Raw genomic sequence first — 21303 nt, 5'->3', positions numbered from 1 at the left:
GCCAGTGGCCCTCTCACCATTAGCATTGGTCAAGAAAAAAAACTACACCTTTTCCCTGCAGTTTTACAGACATATGCAGTCGTGCAGTTTTATAAAACCCCTTATCCATATGCAAAATGGGTTTTACAAATAGAAGTTTTATGAAAATAACCCCATAATGGGTGAACACAAGTAGCTCAAAATTATTTGGAATGAACATCTTAATCTCAACATGGGTCTCGATATTAGGATCTGCACTGCGAGAACTGTCGCTTACGTTACCAGAACAATAGCAACAACAAGTTCTTTCATGAAACACAGTGAACGTGGGCGCACAGCCATACCACCTTCCACCCACTCATAGTGCTGTAAGGCACAATTCCAGTGTGAAAGCCGAGTAGTGCTTCACACCACTTGTTTAAGTGTATTTCATTCCCAAAATAAATGGACTAACACAACAATCCCTCTCCAAATTAATTGGAAACAGTCTGGTCATCAGCAACTCCCTGGTCTGTCACCCAACCAAGCACCCGTACAACTAAATGCAGAAGAGCGGAAGAACCGGAAGCAGTGCTCAGCTGCTTTCCTCCACGCTCCGGCCGACACACGACCTGATGCAGCCCAGCTGGCGCGCATGCGCAAATGACGTTTTTGTTCCCGGCCCGTGTACGTCTCTTACTGTCCCTGTAGACAGTGCATGCGAACATCGCTGGATGTGGAGCGGCGAGAGGAGACGGTACTGGGAGTGCAAACTGGCTGTAGACGGCGGCGCAATGGAGAAATCCGGTCTGTAACGTCCCAAAACCAGCCTGGTCTGGCAGGAAAACGCCCCACTCTGCAATCCTGGGATCGATTTATAGTGGACTGGGTGAGTGGAACGTGAACAACCCTCTTCAGACACGGTGAGAGAGTGAGCCAGATAGCGTTCTATGGCAAGATATACTGATATCAGCTCGCAGTGATTCTGCTTGGAAACAGCACAGTTTACCAGGGACATTTGCAATTCGTAATCATTGTGAGTGTGGCTGCTTGCTTGGAGCTGTGTAGAACTTACAGAGCGGCAGAAGTCTGCAGTGAAACTTGTTACAATGAACTACTAGGGATAGTTAGTTGGTAGCAAAATGCCGCCCACACTTACACAGATAGCAGTTTTCTTGTCAGAGGGTCAATATATGGAATATCACATTGCCTGACTGTATAGGTGCTTTTTGCACCCCGTGCCGTTACTCTGATGTGGGAGTATTATTTTGTGTTGTGTATTGCACGCCTAATCGTTTTGAAAAGTTCGCTCCTGTGCCATACTAGGTTTTATAAACCCATGAATGGCAGTGTTGTAAAATGCGAAAGGAGGCATAAAGAGATGCACATACATTTTGAACAATTTTATACCGCTGAAACAGCTGCATTAGTTTTAATCATTTGTGCATCCACCGTCTTCTCCCATCCCTTGAAATTGTTGAGCTTATGTTGATAATGCATTTGGATATTAATATTTTTATCGCTGAAAAAGTGCACACGTTTTTTGAACCGGTATTTTTTCTCCTCTACTTTTGTAATTGGGGCAAAGAGGCGTTATTTGCAATTTTAGTGTTTACTCCTCTATGATATAGCTTGGCCCAATTTGCGACGATCCTGGGCCAGAGGTCATGCGCTATATTCCCTCTGGAAGCTGTGAATGATGCCTCATGTGCATGCCGAGCTCCGTTGGATCCAGGAGCAGACGAAATGAACCAGAAATAAAACTTCGGTCCTCTAAATGGTAGTGTGACACACTGCCACAAACCCACACCCTCTGTTCTTTTCATGTCTAAAGAGCTATGCACAGATACAATGAAAATGCGTAATTACAAATTGGGGCAGTTGATTTAAAATTAAGACTCCATTATCTTTACCCCCACCTTCCCCTAAATTAATTTCTCCTTTATATTTTATGGAACATTCTTTTTTTTTTTTTTTTTTTTAAGTGTGTAATGCCTTTCTGGGCTGTGTATTTTTATTTAATAGTTGTCTATCCGTGGAAAATATATGTAGCATAATGAATAACTCTTATAAAACCGTTGTGGGGCTGGTTCAGAGCCAAGCAGTTGATGTCCAAGGCATAATAAAGAGAAGAAGGAAACCTTGGGTTTCGCAACCATTTCTTGATTCCTTGCCTGTGTAGTTCTTCACGTGCATTACAGAGAGGTGTGTGATTTATTATAAGTACTAGTTTCAGAGACAATTTCTTATGTACAAACTTGTTTTGGAAGTAAAATCCTTTTTATTGAGATCAAGTTGAAGACTTACATATGGGTCAAAATATGGTGGCCATGTTTTTGAACTGTAGATTGATTTAACAAGTGCATTTTTAAACTGCTTAACCAAGAGAAGCTCACGGCATATAACAAAATAGTTACATTACAGACTCATTAAAATCAATTGCCCCAGGTACAAATAAGTACCTGTATATATGTAAGCCGCATTGAGCCTGCCATGAGTGGGAAAGCGCAGGGTACAAATGTAACAAAAAAAAATTTGGTGAGGATTTCTAACGAGAATTCAATACAAATATTGTAGAAGAACTAGGTTTGTAAACCATGCGTGAAGCCAAGATGACTAGAGACAGTTCTCCATTCAGTTGCCAAGGAATTCCAAGCCACAGGTTCCCTACCCCCTACAATTTGATTTCTTATTTCTTTTTACATTTGACGCTAAAAGTTTCAAATCTTGAGTAGAGCGCAAACCTCTCATTGAATTAAGCAAAGAAATAAGACTTAAGGTATTCATGGCTAAAACAATGTACAATTTTAAAGCATAAGAACATAATAGCCATACTGGATCAGGCCAGTGGTCCATCTTCCAGTATCCTGCTTCCAACAGTGGCCAATCCAGGTCACAAGTACCTGGCAGAAACCCAAAGAGTAGCAATATCCATGCTACCAATCCCAGGGTAGGAAGTGGCATCCCTATGTCTATCTCAATAGCAGACTATGGACTTTTCCTCCAGGAACTTGTCCAAACCTTTTTTTTAAACTCAAATATTCTATCCTATGTTATCACATCCTCCGGCGACAAGTTCCAGAGCTTAACTATTGGTTGAGTGAAAAAAATATTTCCTCCTATTTGTTTAAAAAGTATTTCCATATAAGTTCATTGAGTGTCCCCTAGTCCACTGTTTCCCAAGTCCAGTTCTGGAGTACCCTTTGCCAGTCAGGTTTTCAGGATATCCACAATGAATATACATGAACTTGATTTGCATACAGTGCCTCCATTATATGCAAATCTCTTTCATGTATATTCATTGTGGATATCCTAAAAACCTGACTGGCAAGAGGTGCTCCAGGACCAGACTTGGGAAACACTGCCCTATTCTTTCTAGTATTTGAAAGAGTAAAATATCAATTCACTTCTACTCGTTCTACACCACTCAGAAGTTTATAGTCCTCAATTATATCTCCCTTTAGCCATCTCTTTTCCAAGCTGAGAAGCCCTAACCTCTTTAGCCTTTCCTTAAATGAGAGGAGTTCTGTCCCCTTTATCATTTTGGTTGTTCTTCTTTGAACCTTTTCTAATTCCACTATATCTTTTTTGAGGTACGGCAACCATAACTGAACATAATACTCATGGTGAGGGGTCACCATGCAGCGATACAGAGGAATTATAGTATTCTTAGTCTTATTTACCATCCCTTTCCCAATAATTCATAGCATCTTGTTTGTTTTTTTGGACACCTCCGCATACTGGGCAGAAGATATCAATGTATTGTCTACAATGACACCTAGATTTTTTTTCTTGGGTCCAGTCCCCCAAGGTGGACCCTAGCATCAGGTAACTATGATTCGGATTATTCTTCCGAATGTGCATTTGTCCACATTAAATTTGTCCACATTAAATTTCATCTGCCATTTGGATAGCTAATCTTCCAGTTTCCCAAGATCGTCTTGCAATTTTTCACAGTCTGCATGTGTTTTAACAACTTTGAATAGTTTGTGTCATCTGCAAATTTAATCGCCTCATGTGTTCTGATTTCCAGATCATTTTATAAATATGTTAAATAGCACTAGTCCCAGTATAGATCCCTGTGGCACTCCACTTTTCGCCCTCCATTGAGAAAAATGACCATTTAACCCACCCTCTGTTTTCTGTCAATAACCAATTCCTAATCCACAACAGAACAGTTTTAAATCCATGCTAGCTTTCATTGGAAGCTAGTGGAGCTTAGCCAGATGGGAGGAAAAGTATAGATTTAAAGCCAGTGCAGGACTGTCTCAGTGAAGTTGCCAGATGGCTCTCTAAACATCATTTGATATTAAACCCGGTAAGACAATAGCTTCCTGGGTAACAGGACATAGTCCTATGCCATCCTTAATCCCAACATTATTTGGCAGGCAGATCGCTCCAGTGCAGCCTTTCCAGTGCAGTCTAGGTGTGATTATAGATTCTGCCCTCTCCTTCAATGATCAGATATCTGATGTGGTGAAAAAATCATTCTATTACCTTCGGCAATTATGCTCAATCAGAAATTCTATAGACAAAGACTCCCTAGATACTCTAGCATATGCCTATATTACAACACGATTTGGTTATTGTAATATTATTTATGCAGGCATCACAAAAACTAATCTAAAACATTTACAAACTATTCAGAATGCAGCCGCCCGTATATCTGTCAAGCTTCAAAACATGATAGGGTTTTACGCCTTCTTCACTGGATCCCAGTAGACTTAAGAGTAAAATTTAAGGTTCTCATTTTGACATATAAAGCACTTTATACAGCAACTCCATCATACCTTGCCACCCTAACTATTCCATACACACCGACGCGAACGCTTTGTTCACTCACAGACAATATAGATTAGTGATACTACCACCCTCAAGGGCTAGATGGGAATCAACCCGTGTGTCAGCATTTTTCTTTGTCCTCAGCATTGTGGAATTCTCTATTACAATCAATTAGGGTAGAACAATCGTATCCTCTTTTCCGTAAAGCTCTGAAAACTTATTTTTACCAAACAGCCTTTGATATGTAACATTGTATTTTAGTAGGAAGACTACACAGGTGCTTACAGAGTGCTTAACATTGTACAAGGAGATGTTAATCATTAGATAATTATGTATGATTGTTGGAATGAGTGCCAAATGTTTTTATCATCAGTATGGAAGTTTTGTCAGTTCTGTCCTATCATACAATGGATTTCTTAGTTTCAAACTAATTTGTGTGGTATTGTTCAATTTTTGACTTGTAAACCGTTCTGGCTTGCTATGCAATAAAGTGATAGTATCGTAAACAAATAAACGATATAGAACATTTGACACCACAGCACCAACATTGCTGCTGTATTTTGGAAGACCTATATGAGTGTAAAATCTGACCGAAAGAAAGGTTTAAAAGGATAGGAGATAATTGAGAGCCTTGTGACGCTCACTGGTACACATTGATAACTTTTACTTGAAGTGATTTTGATTACTAATCATTTACCAACCAATGAACTTTGGGCTCTTTTTACTGAAGTACGTTATTAGCAGGTAATGCAGGAATTGGCGCATGCTTTTAGTGCACGCCCATGCTAACAGTTAATGCAGTAGCTTGAGACCTAGGGCTGGATTCAGTAATTGGCGTCCAAATTTAGGCGCTGGAGAGATCTGCACTAAACTCTATAAAGGGTATTCCACACCAAACGCCCTTTATAGAACTGCGCTTAGTGCGGATTCCTGCACCCAACTTTGGGCATGAGGGCTTAAGCCTGCTGAAACCTAGTGTAAATCCTGGCGCACAAACTGGCAACCCAGGAATTCTTTAACACAGGCTAATGATTTGGAATGCCCTAATCTGCCCATATTTCTCACTTGACCACCCCCTCTTTTGGGTTGTGCATGAGGCACTTTGGGCATTTAGCATTATAGCACGTAAGCAGATGCCTTTAGTACGGTTCTTGGGCTAAAATGAGTCATGCTGTGTAAGATGGTAACATTTTCTGGGAGTGTGCACTAACCAAATCAGTTGAGTCTATATTTATTAGATTGTAATTAAGAATTTGCTTCTTAGCTTCATTTGAAATACTGTTTTTTAAAAAATAGATCCTTTTGTTATTAGACATCTTGTTTGCCTTTCATATGGTGATTTATCAGCTGTTTTGGAAACAACTTGCGGCCTTGGCAATTAAGCATGTAGTGCTGGAGTGGTGTGTTTTCTTTCTTTTTTGTTTGCTTTTCGTTTTCTTTTGTTATGGCAGTTGCAAAAGATGGAGGTAGATGACTGCCTTTCAGATCCTTGGAAATTGAAGTAGGGTATTCCCCCAAGGGTTCATTTTATCATCAGCATTGTTTAATATCTCTGTGAGAAAGCTAGGGGGTATTACTAGGGAGACAGGTTTCTACTACTACTACTTAGCATTTCTATAGCGCTACAACGCGTACGCAGCGCTGTACAAACATAGAAGAAAGAGAGTCCCTGCTCAAAGAGCTTACAATCTAATAGACAAAAAATAAAGTAAGCAAATCAATTAATGTGTACAGGAAGGAGGAGAGGAGGGTAGGTGGAGGCGAGTGGTTACAAGTGGTTACAAGTCAAAAGCAATGTTAAAGAGGGCTTTCAGTCTAGATTTAAAGGTGGCCAAGGATGGGGCAAGACGTAGGGGCTCAGGAAGTTTATTCCAGGCGTAGGGTGCAGTGAGACAGAAGGCGCGAGTTGGCATCCAGAAGTCTGGAGTTGGCAGTAGTGGAGAAGGGAACAGATAAGGATTTATCCATGGAGCGGAGTGCATGGGAAGGGGTGTAGGGAAGGACGAGTGTGGAGAGATACTGGGGAGCAGCAGAGTGAGTACATTTATAGGTTAGTGGAAGAAGTTTGAACAGGATGCGAAAACGGATAGGGAGCCAGTGAAGCGACTTGAGGAGAGGGGTAGTATGAGTAAAGCGACCCTGGCGGAAGACGAGACGGGCAGCAGAGTTTTGAACCGATTGGAGAGGGGAGAGGTGACTAAGTGGGAGGCCAGCAAGAAGCAGATTGCAGTAGTCTAAACGAGAGGTGACAAGGGTGTGGATGAGGGTTTTGGTAGAGTGCTCGGAAAGAAAGGGGCGGATTTTACAGATGTTGTAAAGAGAGAAACGACAGGTCTTGGCGATCTGCTGGATATGAGCAGAGAAGAGTCAAAGATGACCCCAAGGTTTCGAGCTGAGGAGACAGGGAGAATGAGAGAGCCATCAACAGAAATAGAAAACGGGGGGAGTGGGGAGGTGGGTTTGGGGGGAAAATGAGAAGCTCGGTTTTGGTCATGTTTAATTTCAGGTGGCGTTGAGACATCCAGACAGCAATGTCAGACAAGCACGCTGAAACTTTGGTTTGGATGCAAGGTGAGATATCAGGGGTAGAAAGGTAGATTTGGGAGTCGTCAGCATAGAGAAAATCAAGGCAGCGGCGGTGAATAGCACGCTCAAGTAATTTGGAGAGAAAGGGAAGGAGGGAGATGGGTCGGTAATTAGAGGGACAAGTAGGGTCGAGTGAAGGCTTCTTAAGGAGAGGTGTGAGCACAGCATGTTTAAAGGCAGCAGGGACAGTCGCAGTGGAAAGTGAGAAGTTGAGAATGTGACAGATAAAAGGAATAAGAGCAGGAGAGATGGCATTAAGAAGGTGGGTGGGAATGGGATCAGAGGAACAGGTGGTACATTTTGAGGAAGAAAGGAGAAGTGTAGTTTCCTCTATAGTAACTTCAGGAAAGGAGGAAAAAGAATGAGGGGAAGGAGAGAGAGGGGAACGGACTAGTGGAGGGAGAGGTGGCAAGGTAGAGAATGCAAGGTTTATCTTTTGAACCTTGTCGTGAAAGAATTCAGCAAGGGTCTGAGGAGATAATGAAGGGGGAGTTGGGGGAGGGGCACCTTGAGGAGAGAGTTCAATGTGGTGAAGAGAAGTCGAGTGTTAGAGCCAAGAGAGTTGGTCAGTTGGATATAATAATCCTGTTTGGCGCGTAAAAGAGCAGATTGGAAGGAGGTCTGCATGAACTTAAAGTGTAAGAAATCAGCAAGGGCCCGAGATTTCCGCCAGAGGCATTCGGCGGAGCGGGTACAGGGACGTAGGTAATGGATATTAGAAGTCAACCAAGGTTGGGGTTTTGTACGCCTTATAGGGCGGGTCATCAAAGATGCAAGTGTGTCTAAGGCAGAGGATAGAGTATTGTTGTAAGAAGAAACAGCCTCGTTGACAGACGTGGATGGTGCCACAGTCGAGAGGAGGTTTGAAACATGGGAGGATAGACATGAAGGGTCAATGTCGTGAAGATTCCTAGATAAATTAGATAGGACGGGACTGGGAGGGAGGGGATTTAAGTGTGAAAGTTTTATAAGATGGTGATCAGAGAGGGGAAGATCAGGGGCAAGGAAACTAGAGGGTGAACAGTTAGAGGAGAAGATGAGATCAAGACAGTGACCATTTTGATGAGTGGGGGAGGTGGAGCATAGTTGGAGATTAAAGGAGGATGTTAAAGCGAGTAACTTGGGAATATAAGAGTTGGAAGGATCATTAGCAGGAATATTAAAGTCACCAAGGATGAGAGAGGGGGAGGAAGGATCATGGAAGAAGGCAAGCCAGGCATCAAAGTCACTGAGAAAGGATGAAAGGGAATTACCAGGGGGACAATAAATGACCGCTGTTCGAAGAGGCAGAGGAGAGAAAAGGCGGATAGAGTGAACTTCAAAGGAGGAAAAACAGTGAGATTGAGGTGGAAGAAGGGGTTGAAATCTGGAGGAGGGAGAGAGAAGTAGTCCAACACCGCCCCCACGACCAGCAGGGCGAGGAGTATGTGAAAAAAGATAACCGCCATGGCAGAGGGCTGCGACTGAAGCAGAGTCATCAGGGCAGAGCCAGGTTTCTGTTATGGCGAGCAGATGGAGGTGACGCGAGATAAAGAGGTCCTGGTTATAGGGGAGTTTGTTACAGATAGAGCGGGCATTCCATAGGGCGCAAGAGAAGGGCAGAGAAGAGGAGGGGAGTAGAGGAACAGGGATGAGGTTAGAGAGGTCACGGTGAGATCTGTAGAGTTGGGATAATAGTTGGTGAGGAGGGCCAGGATTGGGATTGATGTCACCGGCTGAGAGTAAGAGAAGGAGTAAAAGAGAGCGGAGGAGAGTTGGAGAGGTGTGGCCACGAAGGCGTCGAAGGCGAGAGGTATTTAGGTGGAATGGGAAGGCAAAATGGAGGGAAGAAAGAGACGGAGATTAAAAGCCAAGAGGGAGGAAGAGTGTAGGAGAGAAGGTGAGGTGATGAAGTCGATGGATGGGCAGTGAGTTCCTGTAGCGGAGAGAGGTAGGGGGTGAGGGAAAAGATTAGGAAGAGAATGTGAATAGGGGCCATAAACGACTGAGGTACTTTAGCAACTGGGAAGAAGATTAGATGTAAAGAGAAAAATGCCCAGTGACTAGAGCGGAGGCCCTGAGTGGATCGGAGTGGACCTGGTGTCACCCCGGAGAAGGCTGTAAGGATATGCAGATGAGCTGCAAGTCCTCCACAGCACCTGAAAGGCAGCCGGTGGTAGAGCTGGGCACCTCTCAGCTGAGGAAAGGCTTACCAGGGGTTAGGCCGAAGCCAGCATTCCTCCCCCTGAGGGTCGCCTGATCCTAGCCAAAAAGCACTTGGAAACTCTGTGCACTTGGAGCGAGGGCCCTGGGAAGATCGGGGTGGACCTGGAGTCACCCCGGATACAGCTGTGAGGAAATGCAGAAGGGCTGCAAGTCCTCCACAGCACCTGTTATCTTTATGTGGACAGTATCCAGATTCTATGCCCCATATGTTATAGGGATCGAGGAGATGTGAGATTGTTGAACGTCTTCTTGCAAAAAGCGTCAAAGTAGTTTGTGCCCATTTGCTTTGGTTTAATGTTGTGAAATAAGAGGTGCTGTGACAAGACACTTTTTCAACTACAGGTGGAGTGCCCATCTGAAGGTAAGGAATTTTGGGGATCTTGACTGACAATGCTCTTTCTGTGGAAGGGAAAACAGCAGCCTTAATGAAGACCTCCTACTGGAAGCCGGTATTGATTCAACAGATGCAGACATAGGGAATCAGAGGACTATTAGGTATTGATTGTTTCCTGACTGGACTACTGCAACTTGGCATACTTGGATTTGCTCCAGAGGAAACTGGTTGCAATTAGTCCAGAATATATCGATCAGATCAATTTTGAGGAAAACAATAAAAAAAACACGTTCTTGCCTTTTTAAATCTTGCATTTGGTGCCCAATACTTTGAGTGTGGTTCAAAAATGTTGCTGATAACATTCAGAATTTTAAGGGGGATGCACCTAGTTTATTTACAAAAAGGGTGCTTCCATAGCATCCTACAGGTAATTCAGAGACTTGTGGGTTATGTCCGTCTACCAGCAGGTGGAGATAGAATTCCAAACTGGCCCAAACAACCATGGTACGCGGACCTCATCCATTTGCTGATCCACTGGCCTCTACGCCTGTTGGCCCGCAGCGGCATTCTGTTTCAGGGACCAATTGCCCATGGAGGATTCCTCCCCCTTATGGCCTAGGTCTAGAGAGGGCGCGCTTGAGAAAGAAGGGTTACCCTGATAGGGTGATTGCTACGATGTTGCAGGCGCAGAAGCGCTCTAGTTCTACTACTTATGCATGTGTGACACACCTTTGATTATTGGTGCTCCTCTTCGGGTATATCAGCGGAGGTGGCCTCGGTGACTTAAATCCCGAACTTTTTACAGGAAAACCTCTTAAGTCTCGACCTTTTTACAGGAAAACCTCTAAGTCTATCTCCTTGAGCTCTTTGAAAGTGAAAGTGGCGGCCTTGGCCTGCTATCACAGCCGCATTCACGGTTCTTTCCTGGCCGCACATCCAGATGTGGTGCGCTTTCTCCAGGGATTGAACCACCTGCGGCTGCCACAGTTGGGGGTGGTCCCATCTTGGAACCTCAATCTGTAGTTGTGGGCCATGCAAAGGTCTCCCTTTGAGCCCTTGAATCATTTGTGTTTGAAAGATCTTACTTTGAATACAGTGTTCTTGGTGGCCATTGCCTCAGCGAGGCGAGTGTCGGAGCTTCAGGCCCTGCCCTTCAGGGATCCCTTCCTCCATTTCACAGAGGTGGGAGTCTGCATTTGAACGGTTCCATCCTTTTTGCTCAAGGTAGTGTTGTATTTTTACCTGAACCAGTCTCGTGTGTTACTGGATTTTCACTGGGAGGATTACCCAGTGGACTAACGAGCCCTGTGCTGTCTAGATGTGAGGTGCATTCTTATGCGGTATTTGCAGGCCATGAATGGTTTTCGTCATTCTAATCATCTTTTCGTGCTGTTTGCGGGATGCAATAAAGGGTCTATGGCCTCAGAGGCTACTGTGGCCCGATGGCTTCGGGAGGCGTTCATTTCAGCCTACCTCTTTATGGGGAAGTCACCCCCCCTTCAGGTGCGGGCACATTCTACTAGGGCTCAGGCTACTTCGTTCGTGGATTCTTGTTTGATTCCGTTGGAAGACATTTGCAGGGCTGACATGGGCTTCCGTACATTCGCTTGCTATAAGCATAAGAACCGACTTTTTAAAACTATTGGAGGTGCTAAACCCGAAGGAAATGATCTCTCCCTAGATAAAGTCAAGGACTCTGTTCAATACTGGGGGTGCTCAAGCACCCACAGAATTGGCTTTTTATGTTGCTAAGCACTGCCGACTGGACGTGGCAAACCGCCAGGACACTGCCTTTGGGGCATCACTCCTGGATTCTGGGGTGGCACTGTCCTTCCTTACATGAGGATTGCTTTGGTAATCCCAATGCAACTGTTTCTGGTTTGATCTGTGAGATGCTATGGAAGGTAAAATTAGTCCTTACTTGATGATTTTCTTTTCATTAGTCCCAACAGATCAATCCACCCTTAATTTTGTAATTAGCAGAAAATATTGAGGTGTGCTCTTTCAGTTTCTTGTTCCGGACAGCTTCCTTCGTTTGATCTGATACCAAAAAAATTATGTGTCTGTGCCATAATGTTCTGGTGCTGCTTGGAGAGGCAGGAGAGTGTACCTTTTTCGGGAACATGAATTCCTTTGCACTGCTTTGGCATTGTTCATACTGGGGTTAAGCTGGCTGTATATGACCACATATAGCAAACCTTGGAGTTCTATCTATTTCCGGGCATATGTGCTATTCTGTAAGCAGTGCCTAACTTTAAACAAGGCTTATAGAACAGTGCTTTTTTTGGCCCTGATTTTTTTTTTGGGGGGGGGGGGGGATATACATAAAATCCATAATGTTCAGTGTTCCCAAACTTACGTCTTGTTTGGAAGATAACTTGGACTTCTGTCTCATTTTCCTGTTAATTTTGTAAAACAATGGAATCTCACTGATCTTATTGCCCAGAGTTTCCATGTAAAGCTGCAGCTCATCTGTGGGCTCTCACAGGAGCCTCTGTAGTATTAATAGAGCTAGTAGCAGATTGCCCATAACCACCCATGATAGAGCTGTGGATTCCTATTAAATGCAGTTATGGTTCAGTAGTTTGCACTTTTGCTATAAAGATGCTATGTACTGTATCTTGGTGCGTTCAGTACGTGCTTTGTGTGATCTGATGAGTACTTTAGACTGTGTGCACTAGTGTATAATTTGGCATAAGAGATGAAATAATTGGCACTCCAAATATATATCATTTTATTCTTGCATGCCTCTTAAATTGAAAGATACCTCATTTGTGGGATTTATATGCCTTGGAAGCCTGAGTGTCCAAAAAAAAGGAGAATTCTACAGTTACGTTAAACACTTTAAAATTGTTGTGTGCATTTGGGCATCTACTTATATAAACATGTAATTTTGGTACAGCTGGTTTATGGTACCTTTGAGCAGGTATATAATTTGCCATATTTAAAGAACAATTTTGCATAGATCATCTAGGTTGGAAAATGGACATACAGGTCTGGATGTTCAGCTTGCAGAGCATTTTATAAAATGCTTGCTCAAGGCAGAGTCTTTTGTAAAATACATAATAGGGCCACAGGAAAAAGATATATTTTATAGCAGCTATTTTTCAAAGAAACATGTTAAATAATAATTATTATTAAAGGGAGGCATTAGTCAGAGCTCTGTATCTATAAACACTGGCAGTTAGACATTTAAATGAGGATTGTACCCAACTGCACATTCAAGGGAAGACAGTTGAAGAGCCAAGCTCCAAAACTTGAATTTTTGTGGGGCTTAAATGCCAGAGCAGTAATTCCAATTGCCACCTTGGTTGTTTCTCTAAACCCTAGGTTCATATGCATTCCTCAGAGCAGGTGTAAATGTGGTAAATATATCCTTCCATTGCAAAATAGGAAATGTGTGTGTGTGTATATATATATATATATATATATATATATACTACTTAGGCCTGCCCAGACCATGTTCCTTTGAAAGTATGCATGCTGTGGCTATTCATGGGTAAGTAGGGATTTTCTAAAATCTCTAGTTAGATGTGTTGTATCATTTATTTATTGCATTTGTATCCCACATTTTGCAGGCTCAATGTGGCTTACAATACATCATGAATGGTGGAAATATATAAGAAAATAGACATTTAGTATTTCAGAAGGATCTTGGGTAACATTATAATGATAAAACATGATAGTAGTGTAACAAGCAGATATTATAAGACAATTCTGGATGTATGTGGAGGAGTTCACATTTGTTGATCTTTGTGGTATACCTTGTTAAAGAGATGGGTCTTCAGTAGTTTGCGGAAGTTAGTTCATAAATCGTTTAAGTTGCGCAGCAGCACGTTCCAGAATTGTGTGCTCAGGTATGAAAAGGTTGACACATGCGTTAGTTTGTATTTTAGACCTTTACAGTTGGGGAAGTGAAGATTAAGGAACGTGCGGGATGATTTTTTAGCATTCCTGGGTGGTAAGTCTATCAGGTCTGACATGTAGGCTGGGGCATCTCCGTGAATGATTTTGTGAACTAGGGAGCATATTTTGAACGTGATGCGTGGGAGCCACTTGTAAATGTAAATGCCGCACAGCTTTTCTAAAGTGACTTTTTAATATATGGGACTAATGGCTTAGTGTTTTTTTTTTTTTAACCATGTACATAAGTAATGCCGTACTGGGAAAAGACCAAAGGTCCATCGAACCCAGCATCCTGTCCCCGACAGCGGCCAATCCAGGTCAAGGGCACCTGGCAAGCTACCCAAACATACAAACATTTTATACATGTTATTCCCAAAATTGTGGATTTTTCCCAAGTCCATTTAGTAGCGGTCTGTGGACTTGTCCTTTAGGAAACCGTCCAACCCCTTTTTAAACTCTGCCAAGCTAACCGCCTTCACTACGTTCTCCGGCAATGAATTCCAGAGTTTAATTATTCGTTGGGTGATGAAAAACTTTCTCCTATTTGTTTTAAATTTACTACACTGTAGTTTCATCGCATGCCCCCTAGTCCTAGTATTTTTGGAAAGTGTGAACAGACTCTTCACATCCACCTGTTCCACTCCTCTCATTTTATATACCTCTATCATGTCTCACCGCAGCCGTCTCTTCTCCAAGCTGAAAAGCCCTAGCCTCCTTTGTCTTTCTTCATAGGGAAGTGGTCCCATCCCCGCTATCATTTTTGTCGCCCTTCGCTGCACCTTTTCCAATTCTACTATATCTTTCTTGATATGCGGCGACCAGAATTTCTAATGCTTTGTACCCACTCGCCATCTTTACCCCTTTCACACACACACTCCTACTCACTCAGTGGAGTGGAGGAGTGGCCTAGTGGTTAGAGCACCGGTCTTGCAATCCAGAGGTGGCTGGTTCAAATCCCACTGCTGCTTCTTGTGATCTTGGGCAAGTCACTTAACCCTCCATTGCCCCAGGTACAAACTTAGATTGTGAGCCCTCCTGGGACAGAAATATCCAGTGTACCTGAATGTAACTCATCTTGAGCTACTACTGAAAAAGGTGTGAGCAAAATCTAAATAAATAAATTAAATAATTGGTAATAAAATTTGTATTCCACCTTGCATCATTTTCTCTAAGAAGGTGTATGACACATTGGGGAATTTCACAAAACACATAGGCCTGAACCTCTGCTTGATGCAATGCCTTCATGCCACTCAAACTGCCAGTGGAAAGTGGCATGATGTGTAATGATGTTTAATAATTCAGTTCTATATACCTATTTGTATTAGAGGTGAAATGATGGTTGCAAAAACAACCACAATAAAAACCCAAAACAAACCAAAAAACCCCCAAAATTGACCACCAAACTGAATCAGATTAGTTGTGATTTTAGCGTAAAGTGAATTCATCAATAGTACAGCTTATGGTGCACAATGCCTCAGGCACAGCACAACAAATACATTTTGTTGAAAGGCTTGATGCGTTGCTACTTTGCTTTACCCAGATACCTCTTGAGGAGTAGTTTCTAGCTCTCATCAAGCCATAGCTATTTATTTTTCAACATGCTCAGGCAGAGCCCTGAGAATAGACAAGCCAGAATTTCCAACATAGACAGCTTTGCCTTAAAAAAAAAAAAATCTTTGGCGTAATGGAAGAAGAATTTAACATTAAGTAACCTAAGTGTGCAGTAAAGATGATTCTTCTGTAGCCTATTTGAGTGGGTGTATTTTCTTCCTAAAATTTTGTTATATACTAGAAGGATTTTCATTCTTTTGTAGAGTCTTAGGACTGTGGTAGAATAGAAGTATTTTATTTTGTGGTGAGAATTCATGTAGAAGGGTCTGACAATTTCCTTCATAGGGTCTCGGGACCAAGCTGGTTCTTACTTCTGCATAGATATTCTGAAGACTGTGGTCAGGTTTGATGCCGAATAGTTAGAGAGTTATCGGGATTCAAACTGTTTAAATGACATGGCTATCCTGTGAGCTCCATCTTCAGATCTTGTCAAAGAAAAATGCGATCTGTGAAAATCTGGATGGGAGGGGTTGTTAAGATGAACAGTCCTGACACACAAGAACTTGCTGTTACTGCTAGACCCTAATCAGCGCTGTAGTCTATGGTATATTAGGCTGATCTGTAGCAACTGGAATTCATATGGAAGTTGCACTACACAACAGTAACCCTACCATGAAATGTCTTAATGAGATTACCAATTTTGATGTTCACTGTTCTTCTGCAAGGGATGTCCCCTCCCTTCTCTCATTTTAGAGGTGGTGCAAAGGAGAGAAATGAGCTCTACAGGGATTGTCTGGCCATCCTTCTATAGCAGGGATGGGCAACTTTATACAGAGGACCGCGTAAATATCAGTAATATCCCTGATGGGCTGCGATATTATGTAATGTCCGAACCAGAAATGGAAAAAAGCTTCTTAGACCTTCTATGATAAAAAGTAAAAATTTAACTGGAAATAAATTGCTAGAGTAGCTATTTTGAAAATATTTGCAAACTACAGTATTTAAAATCATTTTCTGTGTATACTTCCTATAATCTCTTGGGCTGCATAAAATTCAGTAGTGGGTTGCAGGTTAACCCCTCCTGTTCTATAGGCAGAATCATTGTCCTTCAGTTACCTGATTGAAAAAATAGTCTAACTTTTTTTGGTGTGTCTGTGTTCATGAATAGTTCTAGAATGTTGTTCATTTAGATTCTTTGGACACTGCATTTATTTTTCTGCAGAAACTCTGATCAGCTGAATGAATGAAAAGACAATAAATGACAAAGCTGGGCCTCTAGGGAGGGAAGAAGAAACTCTATACATTGGGAAGGATGTGGGGTGAGGAGAATGAGAAAAAGATGGTAAAGCAGGGATGAGGGAAACACCAATGTTTTTCAAGCTCATTACCTCGATGACTAATATCCTGTCAGCATCATTTTGTGGCTTTTCTTTTCTGTATTTAGATGTTTTTGTTCTCATCTGATAACTGGAATTTAGTTCCTCATATCCTGTCTCCAGTGTAAAATTGTGTGCTGGTTTCTGGACATCTCTCCTCCCCCAGTCATGGCTAGACCTGCTAGTACAGTGACAAATAATACCTGAGCCAGTCAGTGCCTATTCTCTCTTCACCTCTCAATTAGAGGATATTAGAAAAGAGAAAAAAAAGGAAAAGAAAAATAAGTATTGCCATACTGGGACAGACCAGTCCATCAAGCCCAGCATCTTATTTCCAACAGTGGCCAATCCAGGTCATAAGTACCTGCAAGATCCCATAGTATATACAGGTACTTATTTGTACCTGGGGCAATGGAGGATTAAGTGACTTGCCCAGAGTCACAAGGAGCTGCAGTGGGAATCAAACCTAGTTCCTCAGGATCAAAGTCCGCTGCACTAGGCTTACTCCTCCATGCTTGCCGCATTGTTTCCTTATTAGTGAGGGTTGACTACATTGACCTCTGATGCAGGCATTTGCCAAAACATTGGTCTTTGAATAAAGTTGCTTGCTCCATCTCGTTGTTCCATCTGTGCCCCCCCCCCCCCCCCAAAATCCATACTGGCTGTCTGGAATTTGACACATTCCCTTAGATATCATCTTGAATTCATACATTGTCCTTATCTCCACTGGAAAGCTGTTCAATGCATCATTCTTTACCCTTTCTGTAAAGAAATAATTCTTGAGAAATAATCTGAGTCTGTTCCTTTATTTCCTCACCCTATAACCCCTCATCTTCAGTATTTCCTTTCCATTGAGAAAGATGTGCCACTCATGGATTTATGTCTTGTCTCCCTTATCCTGCCTTTCCTCAAGGGTATCCATATTTAGATCTTTAAGTCTGTCCCAATATGCATTTTAGGGAAAACTGTTGATGATTTTTATTAGCCACCTTCTTGGCCAGCTCTCCCTAGTTTGTATCCCTTTGAGGCCCAGTCTCCAGACATGGATTGGTTCATTTGAAAAGACCAGGTTTCCTTTGAATTTTACTATCAAATTGGATACCTTTACTTTCGAGTTCTTATCCAGGGTTTTGGGGTTAGAGGTTGACAGTTTATCACTCAGACCACATGTGAAATTTTAAGTTAGAAATCTTTTTATATGCTTAAAAAACTCAGAGCTATTCACAAATATTTTGAACCAGTGAAATTCAGGCTGTTAGTTCAGACATTAATTTTGTCCAGGCAGGATTATTGCAACATCATTTATATTGGCTGCTCTAAAAATGTAATTAGGCAGGTTCAGTTAATATATAATGCTGTGGTACAGATAATTATTCAGCCTATAAATTTAATTCAGTCAATCATTAGTTGTAGAATTGCATTGGTTGCCAATAGAGACCACAACACAATTTTAGCTCTCTATTAAAGATCATGTATGGTGATGCTCCAGTTTATTTAGGTGATTGGGTAACTTTTCTGTATAATGGTCTCATGTGAGGAAAGGCTAAAGAGTTTAGGGCTCTTCAGCTTGGAAAAGAGACGGATGAAGGGAGATATGACTGAGGTCTACAAAATCCTGAGTGTTGTAAAACGAGTAGAAGTAAATCAATTTTTCTTTACTTCCAAAAGTACAAAGAGTAGGGGACACTCGAAGTTACATGGAAATATTTTAAAAACAAATAGGAGGAAATATTTTTTCACTCAACGAATAGTTAAGCTCTGGAACTCTTTGCCAGAGGATGTGGTAACAGCGGTATCTGGGTTAAAAAAAAGGTTTGGACAAATTCCTGGAGGAAAAGTCTATAGTTTCTATTGAGACAGACATGGGAAGCAACTGTTTGCCCCTGGATTGGTAGCATGGAATGTTGCTACTAATCGGGCTTCTGCCAGGTACCTGTGACCTGGCTTGGCCACTGTTTGGAAACGGAATACTGGGTTAGATGGACCATTGGTCTGACCAAGTATGGCTACTGTTTTATGTTCTTATGTTCATAGGCCCTTAATCAGATGATGTTGTGGTTTACTACTACTACTACTATTTAGCATTTTTATAGCGCTACAAGGCGTACGCAGCGCTGCACAAACATAGAAGAAAGACAGTCCCTGCTCAAAGAGCTTACAATCTAATAGACAAAAATAAAGTAATCAAATCAATTAAAATGTACAGGAAGGAGGAGAGGAGGGGTAGGTGGAGGCGAGTGGTTAAAGAGGTGGGCTTTCAGTCTAGATTTAGAGGTGGCCAAGGATGGGGCAAGACGTAGGGGCTCAGGAAGTTTATTCCAAGCGTAGGGTGCAGCGAGACAGAAGGCGCGAAGTCTGGAGTTGGCAGTAGTGGAGAAGGGAACAGATAAGAAGGATTTCCATCAGTACAAAGGATTAAATCACATAAAATGCTAAATGAGTCACATAAATATCAAACATCTTTAGTTTGGAATTTACTTTCTTTTCAGATTAGATTCCTTTTGCACTATTCAATATTTAGGAGAACTCTGAAAACCTTTCCAAAAATATGTAATATCGAGAAACTTGTTTTGATGAGTGAATTGTAATTCCTGGAATATTTTGTTATCCAGTCTTCATAAATGTTGTAATCCGATTAGAACTACGAAGGTATTAGCGGAATAGAAGCTTGGAGTAACCTAACATAACGTAACATACTCCAAATGAGGTTTCACCCGAGACTTGTATAGAAATACTATAACCACCTTTTTTTTTTCTGCTGTCCATTCCACTCCGTGTGGCCAAGGATGATTCTTGCTTTTGCCATCTCTTTATCTTCTTTCATACACAGAAGAACATCACCCTCTGAACAGTACTATTCCCTTAGGTTTTTACAGCCAACATTCCTCAAGCTTCATTAGATCCCTCTTCATGTTTTCCATTCCTCGTAGTTGAAGATTTCAGTATTGTCTGCAGAAAAATAAACCTTGATAGACTTCCTTCATTATCACTTATGACAATGCTACTGAACATAAGTGGATTGAGGAGAGATCCCTGCAGCACATCACTAGCAATACATTTTTTTAAAGCGAGAAAACTATTTACCATTATCCTTTTGTTGTCTTCCATTCAACCAGTTTCTAACCTAGTTGTTCGTTCTAGGACCCGCAACCAATAAATTTTTGTCAGCTGGATGGCGTGAAGATGTGGCTGCTTGGGGTGTGTAATCCTACACAGCAGTATGACATCTTTTGTTATTTATAAATGTAGCCCTTCTATCTCTGCTAATGTATGTATAGTCCAGGGCAAAACTATTCTATTCCAAGATTTCTATTCCGCCCTTAACCTGACAATGCAAAGCAGATCACAAAATCAAAGAAGAAAATCTGTCGAAAGAATTTACATTAAAAACAAAACAATTCAGCCATTTAAAAACACAATTATCCTAAGTAGACATACTATGAGTCAGGATGCTGAAAGGAAAATAAGTATTTTTTAAGGGCTTTATGAAAGAAGTATAGGATGTAATCAGATGAATGACAACTGGTAAATTTATTCCATGTTTTGGCTCCCTGGAACGTGAAAGAGTGCACTCATATAGATTTCAAGTTCATTTTCTTTACATAGGGAACATCAGTATTAGGAATCACGTGAGACGTTAAAAAACTATTAGCTGGAAATTAAAGTAAATCTCCAGCCATTTCTGAATTTACACCATGAAAACTTTTATGAACTAAACAAGGAACTTTGAAGTAAATACGAGATTTCCATTCAACCAATGTAAGTTGTTGAAGCAGATGTGTTCTGTAACTGTAAGAGTTGAAGTTTCCTCAGTAGTTGGTTGTTTATAGAACAATATAAAGAATTACAGTAATCAAAAAATGTCATTAATATTGCCTGAACGATTTCTAAATCCCCTCAGTGAAGCTCTAATCACTCTTACGTTTGTGCAAATTATATTTAACTTGATATTTTATACCTAGCACTGTAGAATTAACATCAAATTTTAAAGAAGTGCCTGATGGGAGGGCTATATTTATTTTTTTTAAAGAAATTTTCTGTTGATCACTAAACCATACTAGCTTCGTCTTTTGTATATTTAATTTTAGCTGAAGCCCAGCCCTCGACTGTCTTAATGTTTCAACAATGAAAACTTCATCGAAAGAGTTTTGTACAGAACATAGAACAAATATTTGATCAGCTTATGACAAAGAAAATGTATTTAGAGCTTTAAAATCTCTACCCAAATGACTCGTATAGACATTTAAATAATTGGGGTGATAAGGGAGACCCCTGTGAAACACCACAGGTCGGCATCCAACTTGTTGAAACCTCATCATTTTTCAAAACCTTATATTGCCTACTCCCCCCAAAAAGCTGAAAACCACTGGCTAACTAGCCCTCCAATTCCCATCTCACTTAATCTGGCCAAACGTAGGCTATGGTCCACGGCATCGAATGCCACCGAGACATCAATCTGTAAGAGAACAACTTCCCTACCCGTGGCTAGGAATCTTTTTATCTCTGTTGTAAGAACAATAAGCATTGTTCATTTCTTCATGAAAGTCATCATACAAAAAATGTATTCTCATATTGTCTGAGCAATAGCAACATAAATCTGTCCAC

General features: G+C 41.5%; 1 protein-coding gene across 4 annotated transcripts in view; it reads left to right on the top strand.

Annotated features, from left to right (window-relative positions):
• The first annotated feature begins 614 nt into the window (after positions 1–614).
• Positions 615–21303, top strand: part of CD276 (CD276 molecule) — a 234831-nt gene continuing 214142 nt past the window's right edge. For 3 of the 4 annotated variants that reach the window (XR_003939989.1, XM_030187135.1, XM_030187125.1), the window contains exon 1: positions 615–847. Coding sequence is in view for 2 of the 4 variants with exons in the window: in XM_030187135.1 (XP_030042995.1) it covers positions 677–847 (171 nt within the window). In the remaining 2 variants the exon portion in view is untranslated. Of the gene's footprint in view, positions 882–21303 lie in introns of all 4 variants that reach the window. The other variant, XM_030187153.1, reaches the window with a different exon arrangement.

The sequence above is a fragment of the Microcaecilia unicolor genome, chromosome 1 (assembly GCF_901765095.1).
Source record: "Microcaecilia unicolor chromosome 1, aMicUni1.1, whole genome shotgun sequence".
Taxonomy (NCBI): domain Eukaryota; kingdom Metazoa; phylum Chordata; class Amphibia; order Gymnophiona; family Siphonopidae; genus Microcaecilia; species Microcaecilia unicolor.
Note: the sequence above shows the minus strand (reverse complement) of the source record. Positions and strands in the feature narration are given on the sequence as shown.